The following is a 21,265-nucleotide window of genomic DNA, read 5'->3' on the forward strand; positions in this document are numbered from 1 at the left end:
TTGCAAGAAAAAGTTTGTGAACCCTTTGCAATTACCTGGTTTTCTGCATTAATTATTCATAAAACGTGGTCTGATCTTCATCTTTCATAACAATAGACAGATCTGCCTAAACTTATAACAAACAATTGTATTGTCATGACTTTATTGAACAGATTGTTTAATCATTCACAATCCAGGCTAGAAACAGTATGTGAACCCTTGTATTTAATAACTGGTAGAATCTCCTTCAGCAGCAATAACCTCCACCAAACGTTTCCTGCAGCTGCTGATCAGACTTGTACAACAGCAAGGAGGGAGTTTAGACTATTCCTTCATACAAAACTGTTTCAGTTCATCAATATTTCAGGAATCCCTTGCATGAACCGCCCTCTTCAGGTCATGCCACCATATCTCAGTTGGATTAAGGTCTGGACTCTGACTTGGCCATTCCAAAACACAAATTTTCTTATTTTTAAACCATTCTGTTCCTGATTTACTCGAATTTGGAATCATCATCTTGTTGCATCATCCAAATTCTATTAAGCATCAGGTGATTGAATGCTACCCTGACATTCTTGTGTAAAATGGCTTGTTACAATTTTGAAGTCATTGTTCCCTCAATAATCAAGCTGTCCAGGCTCTGAGACAGCAAAGCAGCCCCAAACCATGATGCTCCTTCGATCATGCTTCACAGATAGAATGAGGTTTTAGTGTTAGTGTGCAGTGCCCTTTATCATCCGAACATAGCGGTGTGCATTTCTGCCAGAAAGTTCAACTTTTATTTCAACTGTCCACAGAACATTGTCCCAGAAGCACCGTGGAACATCCAGGTGATCTTTTGCAAACTTGAGATGTACAGCTATCTTTGTTTGGAGAACAGTGCTTTCCTCCATGGTGTCTTTCCATGAACACCATTTTTGCTTAGTGTTTTCCTTATTGTGGGCACATGAACAGAGACTTTAGCAAGTTCTAGAAATTTCTGCAGGCCTTTTGCTGTTACCTTTGGGTTCCTTTTCACCTCCTTCAGCATTGCACATTGTGCTCTTGGTGTGATCCTTGCAGGATGCCCACTCCCAGGGAGAGTAGCAACAGTACTGAGTTTCCTCCATTTGTAGACAATTTCTCTTACTGTGGACTGTTGAATACTCAGATCTTCAGAAATGCATTTGTAGTCTTTTCAGCTTCATGCATCTCTGCAATTCTTCTAAAGGTCCTGTGAAAGTTGTTGTGATCAAAGCATGGAGCACAGAAACAGATCTTTCTTGAGAAGAGCAGGCTCTGTCAGTAATCTGACTGTCTTTTTTTTTAATAGAGCAGGGCACCTCTACAACCCACACCTTCAATCTCAGCTCACTGATTGAAACACCTGACTCCAACTAGCTTCTGTAGAAGGCATTACCCTACAAGTTCACACACTTTTTTGAACCTAGTCTGCAATTGTTTAAATGGTGTACTCAATATCGACGAGAAGAAGTGCAATTGCTTACACGTTACTAGTTTAGGCAGATTGTGTTTATTATTGTGACTCAGATGAAGATCAGACCACATTTTATGAGTAATTAATGCAGAAAATCAGGCAATTGCAAAAGATTCAGACTTTTTCTTGCAATCATAGGTGCATATATTTGCTGACATTACAAAATCCTGTGGCTAGTCATGAAATTGTGAACTTTTTGGAAAGAAATACAGGGATGGTGGAGTAAACAAAAGGTCGCAAATACAACAGGAAGGTTAGATTTATTGAAATTTTCTGTTCAGAATATTCCAGGTCCAATTAACCTACTAACCAGTACATCCTTGGACTGTGGGAAGAAACCAGAAGAGGCAGAGGAAATGAATGCGGTCACAGGGAGAACATACAAACTCCTTACAGGAGGCACTGGAATTGGGCTCTGAAATCTGATCCCCGTGCAGTAACAGCATTGCACTAACCGCTATGCCACCGTGGCACCCACATTGTCGCAAAGATGCCAGTGTCACAAGTCTACCAGAAAGCTTCACTACAACAACAAATTACCCTGGTGTACAAGTTGTTGACACTACCATTAGTGTGTTGTCAAGTCCACAACTGACCAACCCTATGTCTTTAGAACATGGGAGGAAACCAAAGCACCCAGAGGAAACCTATGCAGTCACAGGGAGAAGGTACAAACTCCTTACAGACAGCAGTGGGAATTGAAGTCCGACCAGTGATCGCTGATGTTGTAAAGCAATTGCGCTAACTACTATACTACCACTGATCTGGTCAATGCAGAATTGTGCAGGTGTCCCCCGCTTTTCCGACGTTCACTTTACGAAACCTCACTGTTACGAAAAACCTACATTAGTACCGTTTTCGCTGTCAGAAGGTGTTTTCACTGTTACGAAAAAAAAGCAGCGCGCAATAAAAGGCAGCCGCTCTCCCCCGGATTCAGAACGGCATTGCTTTAACACATGCCTGTGAGCTGCCGTTTGCAAGATGAGTTCTATGGTATCGGAAAAGCCTAAAAGAGCTCGTAAGGGTGTTACACTTCCCGTAAAACTAGACATAAGTAAGCGTTTCGATCGTAGTGAACTAAGTAAGGAAAAAGTGCGATGGCTTGTGGAAGCTGACGAACATGATGTTGAAGAGGTTTTGGCATCCCATCACCAAGAACTGACAGATGAAGAGCTGATGCAATTGGAAGAAAGAAGGATAACAATCGAAACCAAATGAGTAATGATAAAGTACGACTTTAATTTTGAAAGGGTACGTCGGTTTAGGGGATATTTGCAGGATGGTTTGAGTCCTTAGAAAGAACTGTATGATAGAAAAATGCGTGAGGCTCAGCAGTCAAGCAAGCCTTCCACATCAGCCACATCAGACGACGAACCTCGACCTTCGACATCGAGGCAGGCAGTCATAGAAGAGATGAGCAGCCTGCTCTAATGGAAACAGATGAAGAGATGACACCCCAGTGTCCCACCCCCAACCCCCAGGCCACGGACAGATACCAATTCGCGGAGAATGCAAAGGTAGTCGGGAGGCACACAACACATCTTTAAGAAAAAAGCCGAAATAAACATGCTAATTAATTAGGTGCCACCGACACGTAATTGTCAGCCCAGATCAGAGGCGACGCAATCGGAAATCGGCACTGATCTGGGCCGACAATTACGTGCTGGGCGGCACCTAATTAATTAGCATGTTCGTTCAGCTTTTTTCTTAAAGATGTGCTGTGTGCCTCCCGGCTACCACTGCATGCTTCGCGGCAATGTATCGCTCAGCGGCCTGGAGGGTAGGGGCCACTGCACTACCCAAACTCCAACTCAGCCTAACACACCATCATCAGTGTGCTCAATGTCTTCCTGATTCCAATAAATAATACTACACTGTATATACATTATTTCTACTTTATATAGGCTGTGTATTTTTACATGTTATTTGGTATGATTTGGCAGCTTCATAGCTTAAAGGTTACTGGAGAGCGCTTGCGCCGTGTTTTTGCTAACAGCGCTTGTGTGAGATTTTCTGCCAACGGCACTTGCGTGAGATTTTCGCTACGGAGAACAGTTCAGTAGTGATTGTAGAAAAGTATTTCTACTTTATATAGGCTGTGTATTTATCATATCATTCCTGCTTTTACTATATGTTACTGTTATTTTAGCTTTTATGTGTTATTTGGCATGATTTGGTAGGTTATTTTTGGGTCTGCGAACTCTCACAAAATTTTCCCATATAAATAAATGGTAATTGCTTCTTCGCTTTATGACATCTCGGCTTACGAATCGTTTCATAGGAACGCTCTACCTTCGGATGGCGGGGGAAATTGTTGGCCATAGTTAGATGCATCAGCAAGGGAGATGAGGCTGAGTACAGGGCTACGGTAGGAAACTTTGTCGCATGGTGTGAGCAGAATTATCTGCAACTTAACGTGAAAAAGACTAAGGAGCTGGTGGTAGACCTGAGGAGAGCTAAGGTACCGGTGACCCCTGTTTCCATCCAGGGGCTCAGTGTGGACACGGTGGAGGATTACAAATACCTGGGGATACGAATTGACAATAAACTGGACTGGTCAAAGAATGCCAAGGCTGTCTACAAGAAGGGTTCAGAGCCGCCTCTATTTCCTGAGGAGACTGAGGTCCTTTAACATCTGCCGGATGATGCTGAGGATGTTCTACAAGTCTGTGGTGGCCAGTGCGATCATGTTTGCTGTTGTGTGCTGGGGCAGCATGCTGAGGGTAACGGACACCAACAGAATCAACAAACTCATCCGTAAGGCCAGTGATGTTGTGGGGATGGAACTGGACTCTCTCACGGTGGTGTCCGAAAAGAGGATGCTGTCCAAGTTGCATGCCATCTTGGTCAGTGTATCCCATCCACTATATAATGTACTGGGTTGGCACAGGGGTACATTCAGCCAGAGACTCATTCCACCGAGATGCAGCACAGAGCGTCATAGGAAGTCATTCCTGCCTGTGGCCATCAAACTTTACAACTCCTCCCTTGGAGGATCAGACACCCTGAGCCAATAGGCTGGTCCTAGACTTATTTCATAATTTACTGGCATAATTTACATATTACTATTTAACTATTATGGTTCTATTACTATTTATTATTTATGGTGCAATTGTAACGAAAACCAATTTCCCCCGGGATCAATAAAGTATGACTATGACTAAACCTGTGCTTGAACTTAACTAATATATTACTCATTTCGCACAAAGTAATCTATTGCAATACCTACTGGATCTCTTCTGTAATTAGCCACCATTGAGGGCTGATCAGACAGCATTCAAAATGAGGACTGGCACAGGGCTGTATAATATCTTAAATAAAACTAGAGAAGACTTGCCATCAGGTTGGAAGGAGAAACAGGATTAACAGATGGAAACACCTTTATGTGATGCGATGGATATGTTGGTTGAATGAAGGATCGTCGAACTGAAAATCTGACATGAAGTCTTTGCACAGATGCTCTGACATGTTGAGCATTTGACACTTTTCTGTTTTGTTTCAAATTTCCAGCATATGGATTTAGTTTTGATTGTCAATTACTGTATATTTGTATTGTATATATATAACTATTCTAATATATCTTTTCAATCAATTTCCTTCCCATCCATTTCCTTCTACAAGAGCCTTGGTCTGTTTGTGAACATGCAGAAATACATGTACACTATCAGCATTTCTCCTGCTAAGTCTCAGCAACTAGTTTTTCAATTATTTACTTTGAAGTTGGACAAAGAAATTTTTTGTAAGTTTAAGATACTTCCTTAACTATAAAATGATGATACTTTAAAAAAACATTTAAAAAGGCTGTTCTCAGCATAGGCGCAGTTGTCCAGGGTGATTGGGTTCGGTTGTCATATTCCATCAGTCACCAAAAAAATGGGAAATAGAAAAGTAACACTTTTTTGTTTGAATCACATTTAATAGATGCGGAAAGCTGAAAAAAGAAAAAACTTATATATAGCAATCCACTCATTTTGGAAGTAGAGATCTTGCTCAGAAGAGTAAGTTTCGAAATAACAAAATAGTTTGTCATGCAACAGATCAACCAAGTACAAACTTTAGACTAGTATAACTGAAGACCTTCCAGGCATTTGGCCAGCAGGATTAAACATTTTCTAACTTGAGTCTTACGGAGGGAAAACTCACAAAACAACTGATGACGCAGTATCCTTTTGCTTAGCTGCTAAGCACAGAATTCCTAAAATATTTATAAATATCAGTCTTTTCAATACAAAATGTAGTTTTTTTTTACCCCTTCTTCTGATAAACAATTCCATTCAGAACATTCTGGAGACTATTAAATCCTTTTAACCTCCCACCACAGAGAGAAGGCAGGCAGCTTCATTAAAGCTTCTTCTGATTGCCTAACGCATTCCAATCTGATTTCTAAGTTGGGAAACTTCTTCTTATAGGATTCAATATTCATTTCCAAAAAAACCTAAGTCTGGCAGTTCATTCCATTAAATAGTTGGACCTGTGCCCATCGAAAGAACCTTCAAGCACAGCTATTTATAAGGCCGTCACCACAGCCACTTTAGAATGGGAGGGACATAAGCAATCTTCACTTTAAGATCAAGTGCAATAAAGAATTAATTACATGGGTCCACATCGCACAAAAGGCTTTCAGTTACATTTTTGTTAGGCAGTGTGTACTGATATTCCATGGCCAACAAATGTGTACAAGCGGTCAGAGAACCAGGCAAGTAATCAATATTCAGAGCAAACGCTGCCCGACTAGTTTTGTTTCCCTTACCTACTGAACCTTAAAGCAGTACAAAATCTAACAGGCAAACACAACTTTCATGGCATGTACAAAGGATTAGTCTCACTCACTTGCTCGCTGTAGAGAACCTGTACGTTTTTGATGATGCGACAGTGCTTCTGGAGAATAGCAACACCCTGAGCCAATGGCATTCCTGAAACAGACATACAATACGAAAGAATTAGCATTTTAATTAGGTGGGCATAATCAGAGACATACAATATTTTAATTAATTTTTTGGTACATACTTATACAGCACAACAGCATAGCAATTCAGCAGATCAGTTGTAATATGGGGATTCGATTCCTGCTGCTGTAAGGAGTTTGTTCGTTCTCTCCATGACCATGTATGTGGGTTTCCTTCAGGTGCTCCAGTTTCCAAAGACATTTGGTTAGGGTAGTGAGTGATGGCTATACTATGTGGGTGCTGGAAGTGTGGCGATGCTTGCACAATAAAAAGGAATGGGGTCATTTATCCAAGGCAAGGCAGTGTGCCAGTTGGAATGGGACCAAAGAGATGTGGTACTCCTGTGGGCCAGCTGGTCTTACTCTTAGAAATGGAGCTTCATGTTTGAGGGATGCTGCTGGAATAGACTAATAATGTGTATTTAGATTACACAGATTCTAACTAACTCCGCCATGAATGGGTCCAAGCCCAGCTGCGAAAGGAGGAGAGTTGATTATGGGACTAGCAACCCCATCCCATAAAAAAGTGCGACAGAAACGTCAAGTGAAGTTCTGGGGACTTCATTCCTGTGAGAGGAAGGATCAAAGATAATGGGCTACACCTGGGGACATGTTGAAAGAGCAGCCAAGGATAGAGGACTCTGGCGAGCTGCCTATGCCCCAGTAGGGGTGACTGGTTTAAGCCAAGCCAAGCGTAGATCTAATCAGCAGCTGAGCTGATTGGAAACTAAACTCTATATCCCTGTTGAACTGCAACAATCTTTCATCCCTTCTTTACTGAGCATCTATGACTGTATGAAAAATATTTCAAGAGTCGGCAGCCAAAGCCCTTTGAGGAAGAGAGTTCCAAAGAGCCATCAGGCAGCAGGACCAGCCAAATAAATGTCTTCAGTGCCACTGGGTGTTCTGCATGATACAAGTAGTCTGAAATTATATTTACGTTCAGCTTCAAGTGGTCTATCATAAGCAAAAATTTGAAAAAAATTGTTGTCGGTGTAATCAGTGAACATCCTCAGTTCCATTCTTATAATGGAAGGAAGGGAGATGAAGAGGATGTGCACTGGACATTCCCATTCGGACTCCTGTTGTGATATCTTGAGATTCGAGTGATTAAACAGCAACAAACAAAACCATCTTCCTTGTACAATATCAACTCCAACCATAATACAGGCTGACTTTAGTTTGGTCAAGCCTTTTCCAAGCCACAGCTGTTCAAATGCTGTCCTGAAGTCACACTTAGGTCATCTCTGCAGTTCGTTTTGTGGGTAATGACCTACTTGGGTAGATGCCAGTGTGGTAACTGTACTAAAAGAGCTTGGATACAGGCACAACTTGTTCTGAAGTAGTAGTTTTCTTCACTTCTTTAGAACAAGTCTTGCCTTCATGCAAGGACATTTTCTGAAATCACCACCTTTGTTGTACATTTATGGACAGCTCTGTGGAGCAGTTAGTGGAGCATCTGCCTTTTAGCTCCAGTGATCCATATTCAACCTCGGCCTTTGACGCTGCCTGCATGGAATGTGCAAATTCTTCAGTGACCGTGCATTCCTTCTCTGTATTCCAGTTTCTCAGACATCCCAAAAATGCAAAGGTTGGTGCGTTTATTGCCCACTGTAAATTGACTTGTGTGTTGGAAAGTACTAGAATCTGGGGAGGGGGATGGGTAGAAATGTGTGCAGATAGGTTCCTGATGGTCGGGACATACTCAGTGGGCCAAAGGGCCTGTCCTTGTGCTTCATGATTGGCTGTGTCCTCACCCATTTCACAATATTACACGTTGTCAATTCCATCCACTTGTTGTCAACAGAATTGACTGATGGAGTAGAATACCAGAATTGCTTGAAAAACTTTCTAAATACAGTGGATTTGGTTAATTGGGACACATCTGGTCCAGCACATTATGACCCAATTAGCCAAAGTCTTTCATGGAAAGAGTTAAAAAGGTGTAAAAAAATTGCCATTAAAATTGCCATTCTCCTTCAAAGGAGAAATTTTGAGAGTGCAGAGCTTGTATGTTCCTGTCAGGATTAAAGGCAAAGTGAATAGGAATAAGGATCTTCTTCTTGGTTCTCAAGGGATATTGCAACTCTGATAAAGAAGAGAGAGTTGTACAACATGTATAGGAAACAGGGAGTAAATAAGGTGCTTGAGGAGTATAAAAAGTGCAAGAAAATACTTAAGAAAGAAAACAGGAGGGCTAAAAGAAGACATGAGGTTGCCTTGGCAGTCAAAGTGAAGGATAATCCAAAGAGCTTTTACAGGTATATTAAGAGTAAAAGGATTGTAAGGGATAAAATTGGTCCTCTTGAAGATCAGAGTGGTCGGCTATCTGCGGTACCAAAAGAAATGGGGGAGATCTTAAATGGGTTTTTTGCGTCTGTATTTACGAAGGAAACTGGCATGAAGTCTATGGAATTAAGGGAAACAAGTAGTGAGACCATGGAAACTGTACAGATTGAAAAGGAGGAGGTGCTTGCTATCTTGAGGCAAATTAAACTGGATAAATCCCCAGGACCTGACAGGGTATTCCCTCGGACCTTGAAGGAGACTAGTGTTGAAATTGCAGGGGCCCTGGCAGAAATATTTAAAATGTCGCTGTCTACAGGTGAGGTGCCAAAGGATTGGAGAGTGGCTCATGTTATTCTGTTGTTTAAAAAAGGATCGAAAAGTAATCCAGGAAATTATAGGCTGGTAAGTGAAAAGTAATCCAGGAAATTATAGGCTGCTAAATTTGACGTCGGTAGTGGGTAAGTTATTGGAGGGAGTACTAAGAGACAGCATCTACAAGCATTTGGATAGACAGGGACTTATTAGGGAGAGTCAACATGGCTTTGTGCGTGGTAGGTCATGTTTGACCAATCTATTAGAGTTTTTCGAGGAGGTTACCAGGAAAGTGGATGAAGGGAAGGCAGTGGATGTTGTCTACATGGACTTCAGTAAGGCCTTTGACAAGGTCCCGCATGGGAGGTTAGTTAGGAAAATTCAGTCACTAGGTATACATGGAGAGGTGGTAAATTGGATTAGACATTGGCTCAATGGAAGAAGTCAAAGGGTGGTAGTAGAGAATTGCTTCTCAGTGTGGAGGTCTGTGACTAGTGGTGTGCCACAGGGATCAGTGGTGGGTCCATTGTTAGTTGTCATCTATATCAATAATCTGGATGATAATGTGGTAAATTGGATCAGCAAATTCACTGATGATGCAAAGACTGGAGGTGTAATGGACAGTGAAGAAGGTTTTCAAAGCTTGCAGAGGGACTTGGACCAGCTGGAAAAATGGGCTGAAAAATGGCAGATGGAGTTTAATACAGACAAGTGTGAAGTATTGCACTTTGGAAGGACAAACCAAGGTAGAACATACAGGGTAAATGGGGCAAGGCACTGAGGAGTGCAGTAGAACAGAGGGATCTTGGAATACAGATACAAAATTCCCTAAAAGTGGCGTCACAGGTAGATAGGGTCGTAAAGAGAGCTTTTGGTACATTGGCCTTTTATTAATCAAAGCATTGAGTATAAGAGCTGGAATGTTATGATGAAGTTGTAGAAGGCATTGGTGAGGCCGAATCTGGAGTATTGTGTTCAGTTTTGGTCACTAAATTACAGGAAGGATATAAATAAGGTTGAAAGAGTGCAGAGAAGGTTTACAAGGATGTTGCCGGGACTTGAGAAACTCAGTTACAGAGAAAGGTTGAATAGGTTAGGACTTTATTCCCTGAAGCGTAGAAGAATGAGGGGAGATTTGATAGAGGTATATAAAATTATGATGGGTATAGATAGAGTGAATGCAAGCAGGCTTTTTCCACTGAGGCAAGGGGAGAAAGAAACCAGTGGACATGGGTTAGGGGTGAGGGGGGAAAAGTTTAAAGGGAACATTAGGGGGGGCTTCTTCACACAGAGATTGGTGGGAGTATGGAATGAGCTGCCAGACGAGGTGGTAAATGCAGGTTCTTTTTTAACTTTTAAGAATAAATTGGACAGATACATGGATGGGAGGTGTATAGAGGGATATGGTCCGTGTGCAGGTCAGTGGGACTAGGCAGAAAATAGTTCGGCACAGCCAAGAAGGGCCAAAAGGCCTGTTTCTGTGCTGTAGTTTTTCTAAGGTTTCTAACTGTAACAAATCATGCATTTAAATTAAACACAGAAGAAATTAGAACATGATCAATACTACTACAGTACTATAAAGCTATTAATTCTTGATTGTTATCAGTAGAGGAATTTATTCAGTATCTTTTGAATTAACAAAATCAATGCAGACACCTAGGACTGCCTTCATACAATGCTATCAACAATTGCATCCTCCAAATCTTCATTTTCACTGTAACACTGAAGATGATTGTCAATACCTCAATTTCCTCGTAGCTCCTAACCTGTTGAGGTAGTGAAATTGTTTCATTTTCACTCCTCATTTCTGGCATCTCCAAGCCTGAATGTGTGGGCACTTGGCCAAGTGGTTAAGGCTTTGGACTAGCTACCTGAAGATCGTGAGTTTGAGCCCCAGTCGAAGGAACGTGTTGTGTCCTTGAGCAAGGCACTTAATCTCACATTGCTCTGCGACGACACTGGTGCCAAGCTGTATGGGTCCTAATGCCCTTCCCTTGGACAACACTGGTGTCGTGGAGAGGGGAGACTTGCAGCGTGGGCAATTGCCGGTCTTCCATACAACCTTACCCAGGCCTGCGCCCTGGAGTGAAGACTTTCCAAGTGCAGATCCATGGTCTCACAAGACTATCGGATGCCTTTAAGCCTGAATGCTTGAAACCACAGTGAGCAAAACAGTTCTGAATCGCCTCACTGCTTATTTCTTGCCAACAATCAGTGTCAAAAATCACTGCTTTTTGAATACACACACAGCTGACGCTAATTAAAACTGTTTGTTCTGAGCACAGTGTAGTGTCTAACAGTCACAAGTGCACACAGTTGATGCTATTTAGAAATGGTTCAGCAACAGACTCCTGCCCCAATTAAGCAGCACAGCGCCTAATAGACAAAGGGTATCCAGCAATTTTCTCCATTCGTTTTTGTTCTTTAAGAGCTGTCCCGTGTGGCTGCCCCGATTAACCAATTGCCCAATTAACCGGAATGCACTGCGTATTGAAATACTGTTTAGCTGGAAAGCCACCAAGATCAGTGGGAAAGAGGAAAAATGCAATAAGTAAAACTTGGTAAAAGACAATCACTGCAAACCAGTCACAAGTTTTTAAGGAAACAACATGCACAGGAGCATGGGTGTGCTTCACAAGCTTTGCAAGTTCAACTTCACTGTCCACCTTATATCAACTAAGTACATGAGTGAAAAATAATTAAAGTACAGGAATGAAACAGCTGGGCCAGATTTAAACAGAATATAAATACTGTTGCTGGAAGCTTCAACTTTCAGAGCATTTCTGAAAACAGCTTATTCACTTGCTCATATTTAAAATCCTTTTAAAGTTGGTTTTAATCAAATTATGTCATTTATTGATAACATATCATTATATAAAGAGCACTCATCAATTACTGGATGAGAAATCATTACCTTCAGTGTTCACACTCTCACTGTTTCAGTGTTGTGTATTTTCAGGTTCCACTCTGAATAGCTGAATGAGGGGTAAAGTTTCCTGAACTGTACCCAATAATATTCCTAATTCCAAAGTTCAGAACAGCACCAGCTGTCGCAGCAGCAACATTTTAACAAGACTTCTAATATACTGCCAACATGCAATGAGATGTGTTTATGGACTTGGTCTCAAAGCACTAGGTCAGTGCAGCACGTGACTTTGCCTGGTAGTGTGGAAAGGGAACACTCATTTCATCAATCTGAGAACTATTCCATGTCCCACGGGTGAAAGGACAGCTTGCAAAAAAACTACTCCTAAATACCTGAGTGTTCAAACCACTCTCAACATAACTAACTTCCACCCTTTCCTCTGATGCAGTTGCGAGCATCCATTTTCTTCAACACGCACTGTCAGCTAATGTATTTAACCTAAAGCAGCAGTACAACCTGTTTTGACTCATCATCGACACTGTGGGCTGTTGAACTACAACGAGCTGTAATTTTCCACTTCCTACATGGGCTATTAAGTCAAATATTCTGAATCAATCATTGCCTTGTTTCAGAAAAGATATATTTTGTAATCAATTGGAAAATCAATGTTCTCTCTGTAGTAGCCAATCACAACTTTAAAATGAGGGGGGAAAACACAAACTAAAGATGCCAGCATTTCCTTAAATGTAACTACAAGTCTTCAGTTCTCATGCATTTGGTAAAAATGCACTGTGAACTACTATACTGTTAATAACCATCATTTGCACATCCACAATTTGGATTATAATGATTCCAATTTTTCTCATTAACCTATTAATAAAAAAATTCAATTGAAAAGTGAACTTCACTTACCATTTCTTCCAAGGTTCACAAATGCCATATAAATTGGATTATAATGACAGAGCACAACTGCTCCAAGTGAGAACTGCAGATCTGCGCTCAGGGGAATGCACTGTATTAATAAATCTCATATTGAAAATGCTTGGACCCATTCTTCTTATAAATATTGTTTTAATAAGAGTGAAGTCATAAATCATCTCATTAGTCACTCCAGCACATCTTCAAATACTCAAAGGCAATTCAGATCTCAAGTGATTCCTGAACATTATTATAACAGTACTGTGCTCCAGCCACAATGCATAGTCAAATACGAGTGTGTGCGTGCTCGTTTTGTGCTGTGTCATATGTCATGGGTGATCATCATCCTTCCATAACCATGACTGTTCTTGGCAAATTCTTCTACATAAGTGGCTTGCCATTGCCTTCTTCTGGGCAGAGTCTTTACAAGACGGGTGACCCCAGCCATTACCAATATTCTGCCTGGCATCAGTGGTCACATGACCAGGACTTGTGATCTGCACCAACTGCTCCTGCAACCATCCATCAGCTGCTCCCACGGCTTCACGTGAGCCTGAACAGGGTCTAAGCAGCTACACCTTGCCCGAGAGGGACCTGAAGGCTGGAGCAGAGAAGGAGCACCTTGCACCTCCTGTATATCAGACCAACCTACTCGAACATCAGTCTAACCACCCCCCTACCCACAGGCCATGTGCCTAAAAGTTTCCTAAATGTTGCCCATGTATCTGCCCCCACCACTCTCACTGGTAGCACATTCCATGCACACCACTCCGTGCAAAAAATCTTACCTCTGATATCCCCTTTTAATTTCCTCTAATCAGCTTAAAATTATGCCACCTTGTACGAGCCATTTCAGCCCTGGGGAAAAGTCTGGCTGTCCACTCTACCTATGCTTCTTATCTTAGACACCTATATAATGTCACCTCTCATCCACACTCATTCCAAATAGTCCAAACTTACTCACCTGCCCTCAAAAGACATTCTCTCCAACACAGACAGCTTCCTGGTAAGTCTCCTCTGCACCTCTCCAAAGTTCCCACATTCTTCCTAAGGGGCTACCAGAACTGAACACCATACACCACAAGTGGGCTAACCAGAGAGCTGCAGTATTAGCTCATGTCTCCTGAACTCAATCCCCTGACTAATGAAGGCCAACACACCATGCACCTTCTTAACCAGCCTCTCAATGTGTTCAGCAACGTTGAGGGATCTGTGGATGTAGACCCCAAGGTACCTCTGTTTAACCACACTGCTAAGAACCCTGTACGCTGCCTTCAACTTTGATCTTCCAAAGTGTACCACTTCACACTGTTCTGGACTGAATACCTTCTGCCACTCCTCACCCAGCTCTGCATCCTATCAATGTCCTGTGTTAACCTATGAAACCTTCTAAATCAGGTGTTGCCGATTTTTTTTTATATGCCATGGAACAGGACCATTAAACAAGGGGTCCTTGGACCCCAGGTTGCGAACCCATGTTCTACACCATTCACAATATCACCAACCTTCCTATCATCTGCAAATCTATTAATCCATCCTTCTACCCTCATCCAAATGATATACCAAAATCACAAAGAGCGGGTGGGGGGGGGGGGCAGAACAGTTCCCGGTGGAACTGTTCCCAGCCTATTCTGACCTGAGGTAGAATATACTTCATCTACCACCACCCTCTGCCCTCAGTAGGCAAGACATTTGTGAAACCACAAAGCCAAGTTTTCCTGGATCTCAGGCCTTCTGACATTCTGAATGAGTCTATAGTGAGGAATCTTGTCTAACAGCTCAGTAAGTTCCATCTGGACCACATCCACTGACAAAACAAATTAATTATGGTAGAGCAAATTGTTTTCCCTCTTCACTTTTAGTAATTTTTGTTTCTTATCAGTACTTGCGTGTTTGATGCATTGCACTGGGACAGAATTATGGTCATCATGATTTTTGTGCAATTTCTGACTTACTGAAAAAACATCTACTTCTGGACATCTCAAAAATTAAACTGAACTAATTTGTTACCAGGAATGGCCAGTACCCATTGCTGTGTGGAAAAACTTGCCACTTGGGTCTCCGTTAAATCATTCCCCTGTATTTTGACTCCCCTACCATGGGAGAAAGACTATCACTATTCATGTTACCTACGTCCATCATGATTTTATAAACCTCTAAAAGGTCACATCTCAGCCTCCTATACCCTAGAGAAAAGTGCCTCAATCTATCTATTCATTCCTCATCTCTTAACCCCTCCAGTTCTACTAGTATCATTGCGAATCTTTCCTGTGCCTTTTTTAGCTCAATGACATCTTCTTGTAGCTAAGATTTGCTAGAAACACCAATGAAATTAATTTGGGCAACAATCTAGATTTGATCACATGCTTCTTGTTTCAAGTCACAGAAGCCCAATGAGAGAAATTAAAATCTAAATTTAAATTTAAAAAGAAACATTTTCCATCAGCAAAAAAGCTGAAATAGTTTACTAGGACAAGGAAATAACAGAATAGTATCAATCTATGCCACAACACAGGCCCAGCTGCATGATGAGGAAATAGTCATAGCCATATTTTATTGATCCTGGGGGAAAATGGTTTTCATTACAGTTGCACCATAATTAAATAATAAAACCATAAATAGTTAAATAGTAATATGTAAATTATGCCAGGAAATAAGTCCAGGACCAGCCTATTGGCTCAGGGTGTCTGACCCTCCAAGAGAGGAGTTGTAAAGTTTGATGGCCACAGGCAGGAATGACTTCCTATGACGCTCTGTGTTGCATCTCGGTGGAATGAGTCTCTGGCTGAACGTGCTCCTGGGCCCAACCAGTACATTATGTAGTGGATGGGAGACATTGTCCAAGATGGCATGCAACTTGGACAGCATCCTCTTTTCAGACACCACCGTGAGAGAGTCCAGTTCCATCCCCACAACATCACTGGCCTTACGGATGAGTTTGTTGATTCTGTTGGTGTCTGCTACCCTCAGCATGCTGCCCCTGCACACAACAGCAAACATGATAGCACTGGCCACCACAGACTCGTAGAACATCCTCAGCATCGTCCAGCAGATGTTAAAGGACCTCAGTCTCCTCAAGAAATAGAGACGGCTCTGACCCTTTTTGCAGACAGCCTCAGTGTTCTTAGACCAGTCCAGTTTATTGTCAATTCATATCCCCAGGTATTTGTAATCCTCCACCATGTCCACACTGACCCCCTGGATGGAAACAGGGGTCACCGGTACCTTAGCTCTCCTCAGGTCTACCACCAGCTCCTTAGTCTTTTTCACACTAAGCTGCAGATAATTCTGCTCACACCATGTGACAAAGTTTCCTACCGTAGCCCTGTACTCAGCCTCATCTCCCTCACTGATTGTGTGTGTGTGACAGACACAGTTCTCATCACAAGATCATACATCTAATTCATCAGGACTCCACAATAATAATATCAAACAAAATATCAAAGTTGGAAGATGAGGTTAAATGACCAAAATTGGTCAACATAATAGACCCTTCTGAAGCATCTTAAAAGAGTGATTCAAGGAGAGAATTTCAGAGTTTACATCCTACACAGCTGAAGCTAAATTGCCAAAAGTGGAACAATAAGAACTGGAGGTATGCCTGGACTTGTGGACAGGAAAAATTTAAACAGAAGCAAGATATTGAGCACTGAGCCTGTTCCAACATTTAGTGAGAATCTAGCTGATTTTGGGACCAAGTCGAATTTATTGTCATGTGCACAAATACAGAAATAATGAAAAAAATGCATCATAGGTACACAGATAAAGACAACTCAAAAATATAAATTATACAAGACAGTGTAAAGAGAAGAAATTATTCATTGAGATACAGTGCGGAATAGGCCCTTGGAGCCACACCGCACAGCAATCCCGTTTTTAAAGACTGCGAAAGCAGTACCTCAGAGAGAAAAACAGACGCATTCAAAACCAAATCCACTGCAATGCAAAAGGTGGTCCACAGTGCATCAGAGGTAAGGTGAGGGTGATGCAGGTTGTTTCAAGAACATGGTAGTTGCAGGAAAGTAGCTCTTGCTGAAACTGTGGTGTGGAACTTCAGAACTGCACCTCCTGTGCAACGGTAACAGCAAGAAGAGGGCATGACCCATGTGGCGGGGATAGTTACTGATATGCCCCCTGCTGCCTTGGTGCAGTGTCTCCTGTAGAAACAGTAAATGGTGGGAGTGACTGTGCCCATGATGGACCAGGTTGTGCCCAGCCCTTTCTGTAGCCTCATGTTCTCGTGCATTCAACTACTTATCCAAACGCTACTGGGGACCTCAGACACATTTCCAAGCTCAGCAAATCTGGCAATTCTCCGGGCAGAAAAATATGCTAGAAGACAATGGAGACTAATTCAAAAGTAGTGGATGAAGCACCATCTATATACACAAATTCTCTTTATCTTACTAAGTTCTCTTAGACACTACAAATTCTTACAATAATCCACTTCACAGTGGCGATTGCTATTTTCAATACCTCAAACAATTGTACCTCAAAACTTACAAATTTCAGTTGCCTCAAGCCCTGTTACATAATTTTTGGAAGGGCACATATTTGTGATTGACCACCAAATAAAACAAAAAAATGACTATACAGATGCCTCGCTGGAAGCAAATTACACCAAACCCTGAAGGTGTAACATCAGCCCTGCACAACAGGAGTGATTTAGGATAATCCGAGCACAATTGCAGGATATAAGGTCCTCGTTCTGGTCATAACCAAGGGGGGCGGGGGGAGCAGATTTTAAGTCAATTCGTTATTTTAAATCCAAGAATGATTTATTGCTTTACTGATTCCTGAATCAGTAGCATTTGGATAAGTAGATGAATGCACAGGAACATGAGGCTACAGAAAGGGCTGGGCACAACATGGTCCATCATGGGCACAGTCACTCCCACCATTTACTGTTTCTACAGGAGACACGGCACCAAGGCAGCAGGGGACATATCAGTAACTATCCCCGCCACGTGGGTCATGCCCTCTCCTTGCTGTTACCATTGCACAGGAGGTGCAGTTCTGAAGTTCCACACCACAATTTCAGGAAGAGCTACTTTCCTGCAACTACCATGTTCTTGAACCAACCTGCATCACCCTCACCTTACCTCTGATACACTGCGGACCACCTTTTGCATTGCAATGGACTTGGTTTTGAATGTGCCTGTTTTTCTCTCTGAGGTACTGCTTTTGCAGTCTTTTCACTCAGGGGACTGCTGGGCGGTGTGGCTCCAAGGGCCTATTCTGCACGACTTCAATAAATATATTCAACTTGCAATGATTAGTTGTCAGTAATTATCAGAAACCCTCCTGAAGAGACTGGATTAATCCACCAGCACAGATAACTTGGGAAAAGTATAAGTAGTAACACTTATAAGTAGAAATCAAAATAACTGTAGTTGCCCACAGAGCAGGAGGAGCCTCATACAACATAACCTCTTCCCAAGTCGATGCAACTTCAAAACAACAACTTGTATGCTCTTGTTTTACTTTGAGATAAAGCTTCAGGCTCATTAAGAGAACTATCAACGTTTGATAGCAGAGATTCCAGGATAAGCTTTATTAGTCAGATACAGTTACATAACAGCTCAAGAGTTATACTTTAAGGAATACATTAAAAGGTGTGCAGACCTAGAATTTCTGCTCCATTCACAACAAAAACATCTCCTTCCTCTTGTTGTGACCCTAACCCACTCCAATCCGGCATCTGGGCCAATGCCTGTAACCACTTTTTCCCCACAACAGCACCTTACAGTACTCCTTGTCCCATCCCCCTCCACAACAGCTGTGCTCTACTACATGGTCAGCATGTTTGACACCCCTCCCCAAATTCAACTGATCTCACCCCCATTACCCCTCACTGTGATCTCCATGGCACCACACCCATTCTCTCCCCACAACACCACTTTCCAAAGCACACTTGTCCACTTTCCCACCACTGTGGCACACCTGACTCCCCTAAAGCACAATTAACTCTCTATTCCACATCCCCAGCCAAGTCTCCGTCCATGACAAACCTCACACCCAGCACTTCCCCCTTTACATCATTCCCATACCCTCTAACCATCCTTCTCCTCCCTCCCCACACATGCACTCCGCTACCACCCACAATCCTACCATCTGCTCTCTACCTTGGCTCTCAAACCACATCCCACACCTTCCCAACTAAACAAAGCCAATCCACCATCCCGTTCACCATCAAAGCCAATTCACTGTCCTTGCCACTGCATTCAGCCCTCCCTTCACTTCACAGCAACTAGTTCTCAGCAATATTAAAACCCGCTTCTTTTCAAAACGTTCCTCCGACCAGTTTATTTCTCCATTATTGCCAGCGATACAGTTAACAGTGTGCAAAATCCCTTCTGGAATAAGAAAAAAAATGAGAGGTTAACTATGCTAGCATTTTACCTAAGGCGAATTCCCATCGTTCGTTCCCCAGTGACCGCTCGGGCACCACTTCCAGATCCAGCATTGGCCCGGCTGCGGGAGCGGAGTCAGACGGATCCGGCCTCGGTTACGCGTTGCCGGCCAAGCCGCCTGTTGCGAGCTGCGGGAGAAGGAGGCCCGACGTCGGAGGAAGCGGTGAAGATGGGGTACGGGGTCCCCAGCCGGCAACTGGCGCTCGGGGTGTGAGTGAGTGTAGGGCTGCCTATCCGCCCTGGGGAGAAGGAACCCCGGGGGTGTCCACGGCGGCAGAGCTGAGACAGGGGAGGCTGTGTGCGTGTGATCGGGGGAGTGAGTGCCGGAGCGGCGGTCACGGCCGGACGGGAGCCGCGGTCAGACAGGCGGTTGGCTCTGTGTCTCAGCGCCGAACAGTAACAGTCGCCGCTTCCATCACCATCAGCTGATTAAACAACACCACTTCCGTCTCAAGCGCTTCCGGGTGGCGCCGCCGCCGCCGTCCCCGTCCCCGTCCCCGCTTGCGGCATCGCGTGGCCACTGTGCGCGATCACGTCGCCTCCGTTGGACCGGCGGCGGGGAGCCGCGGGAGCGCTCAGCCGTCAGGGTGTGGGGAGGTACCGGGCGGGGGGAGTAGGGTTACGGGGGAGGTACCGGGCGGGGGGAGTAGGGTTACGGGGGAGGTACTGGTGGGTGGGGGCAGGATTACAGGGGGAGTGGTACAGGGAGAGGGGTACGCAGGAAGGCGAGGGGTACAATAGGGAGGGGGGTCAGGTATATTGGGAGGGAGAAGGGCAGGCGTACGGGGGAGTGAAGCAGCGCTACGGGAATTGTAGGGGTACACGGGAAGGGGCAGGTGGACAGTGGGGAGGCAGTCATAGGGTACAGGGGGCAGGGGTATAGGGGAGGGTAGAGGGGATTTGGGGGAGGGGCAGGGGTTACAGGGGAAGGTGGCAGGGTGTCGTGTGTACAAGGGGAGAGTGCAGGGGTATGGTGGAGGGGATGGGGAAAGGGGAGGGGTGGGGTAGCAGGGGAGGGGGTACAGAGGATCGGAGGAGGCAGGGGCTGCAGGGGAGGGGGCAGGGTGTACGGGGAGGGGGAGAGATTACGGGTAAGGGAGGACGGGGATGGGGTCGGGGAGTGGAAATACAGGGGGAAGGGAGGAAAGGGGTTGGGGAGGTGTGAAGGGGATCTTGTCGTGCTCACGGCTCACACACCGAATGCTGGAGGAACTCAGCATGTCAGGCAGCATCTATGGATGGAAATGTTTCGGGCCAAGACCAGAGAGGAAGGGGACATGGTGCTTTTCTGCAGCTATCATTCTGCTTGGTGTGTGGAGGCTGCTCCATCATGCACTGAATTCCTGCACCCGTCCATACCCTCACCTGATTACACTGTGTCAACTTCTGCCTTAAAAACGGTCGAGAAACTGTACAGAGTACGGGTTCCTGAAAGTCCCGGTGATACTATGCATAAAAATTAATTTTATCTGTGTTCAAGTCGTGTTTGCCGTTGTATACACAGGTGCAATGATAAACTTCAACATCACAACTACGTATTAGAGGCACGACATTCACAGGGGGGAGAAAGGGAACAAGTTCACTTTTGTGCAAAGTGAGTAATCTCCGTTTCTCCCCAGCAGCAGAAACCTGCAGTCTGCTTTGACCGTGTGCAAACACCCAAAGATCTTACATTTTCAATCTCGCCCCTCCTGGAGAACCAAGCTTGTCCTGAAAACCAGACCAGGTTATTGGACAACCGACACATTCCAACTGTCATAAACTTCCCTGAATTATTTCCCATTCATACTTCCCCAAATAAGGACATCAATCCTTTTGTACTCAGTTCCTGTGCCTTCATCACAACTGAGCTCAATCATGTGCTTGCCAGGTGTTGCGAGAGAAATAAACAGCACTGCCTTTGAAAACAAGCAGCCTTGAGTTTCCAAACGCATCAAGTGGGCAGGCCAGAATGTTTACCAGTGTGGTTTTGTAATTGAATATGACTGTTTCTAAAATAGCGATGGTGCAGTCAGTGAAACAGCTTCTATAGCCATTTCATCTGAGGTCAGTTATTGCAAACAAAA

At 43.7% G+C, this 21,265-nt stretch overlaps 1 protein-coding gene across 5 annotated transcripts in view; it reads right to left on the reverse strand.

Annotated features, from left to right (window-relative positions):
- phaf1 (phagosome assembly factor 1) overlaps positions 1-19,830 on the reverse strand; it is a 124,282-nt gene extending 104,452 nt beyond the window's left edge. The window contains exons 1-2 of one of the 5 annotated variants that reach the window (XM_063066713.1): positions 19,189-19,830; positions 6,287-6,369 (exon numbers count right to left, since the gene is read on the reverse strand). In XM_063066713.1, coding sequence (XP_062922783.1) covers positions 6,287-6,369; positions 19,189-19,252 — 147 coding nt within the window. In that variant the 5' untranslated portion in view covers positions 19,253-19,830. Of the gene's footprint in view, positions 1-6,286; positions 6,370-6,463; positions 6,625-11,891; positions 12,031-19,188 lie in introns of those variants that run through there. The other 4 variants (XM_063066709.1, XM_063066710.1, XM_063066712.1 and 1 more) reach the window with 4 other exon arrangements.
- Positions 19,831-21,265: the final 1,435 nt, after the last annotated feature.

Source organism: Mobula hypostoma, chromosome 14 (assembly GCF_963921235.1).
Source record: "Mobula hypostoma chromosome 14, sMobHyp1.1, whole genome shotgun sequence".
In the NCBI taxonomy this organism is placed as follows: Eukaryota; Metazoa; Chordata; class Chondrichthyes; order Myliobatiformes; family Myliobatidae; genus Mobula; species Mobula hypostoma.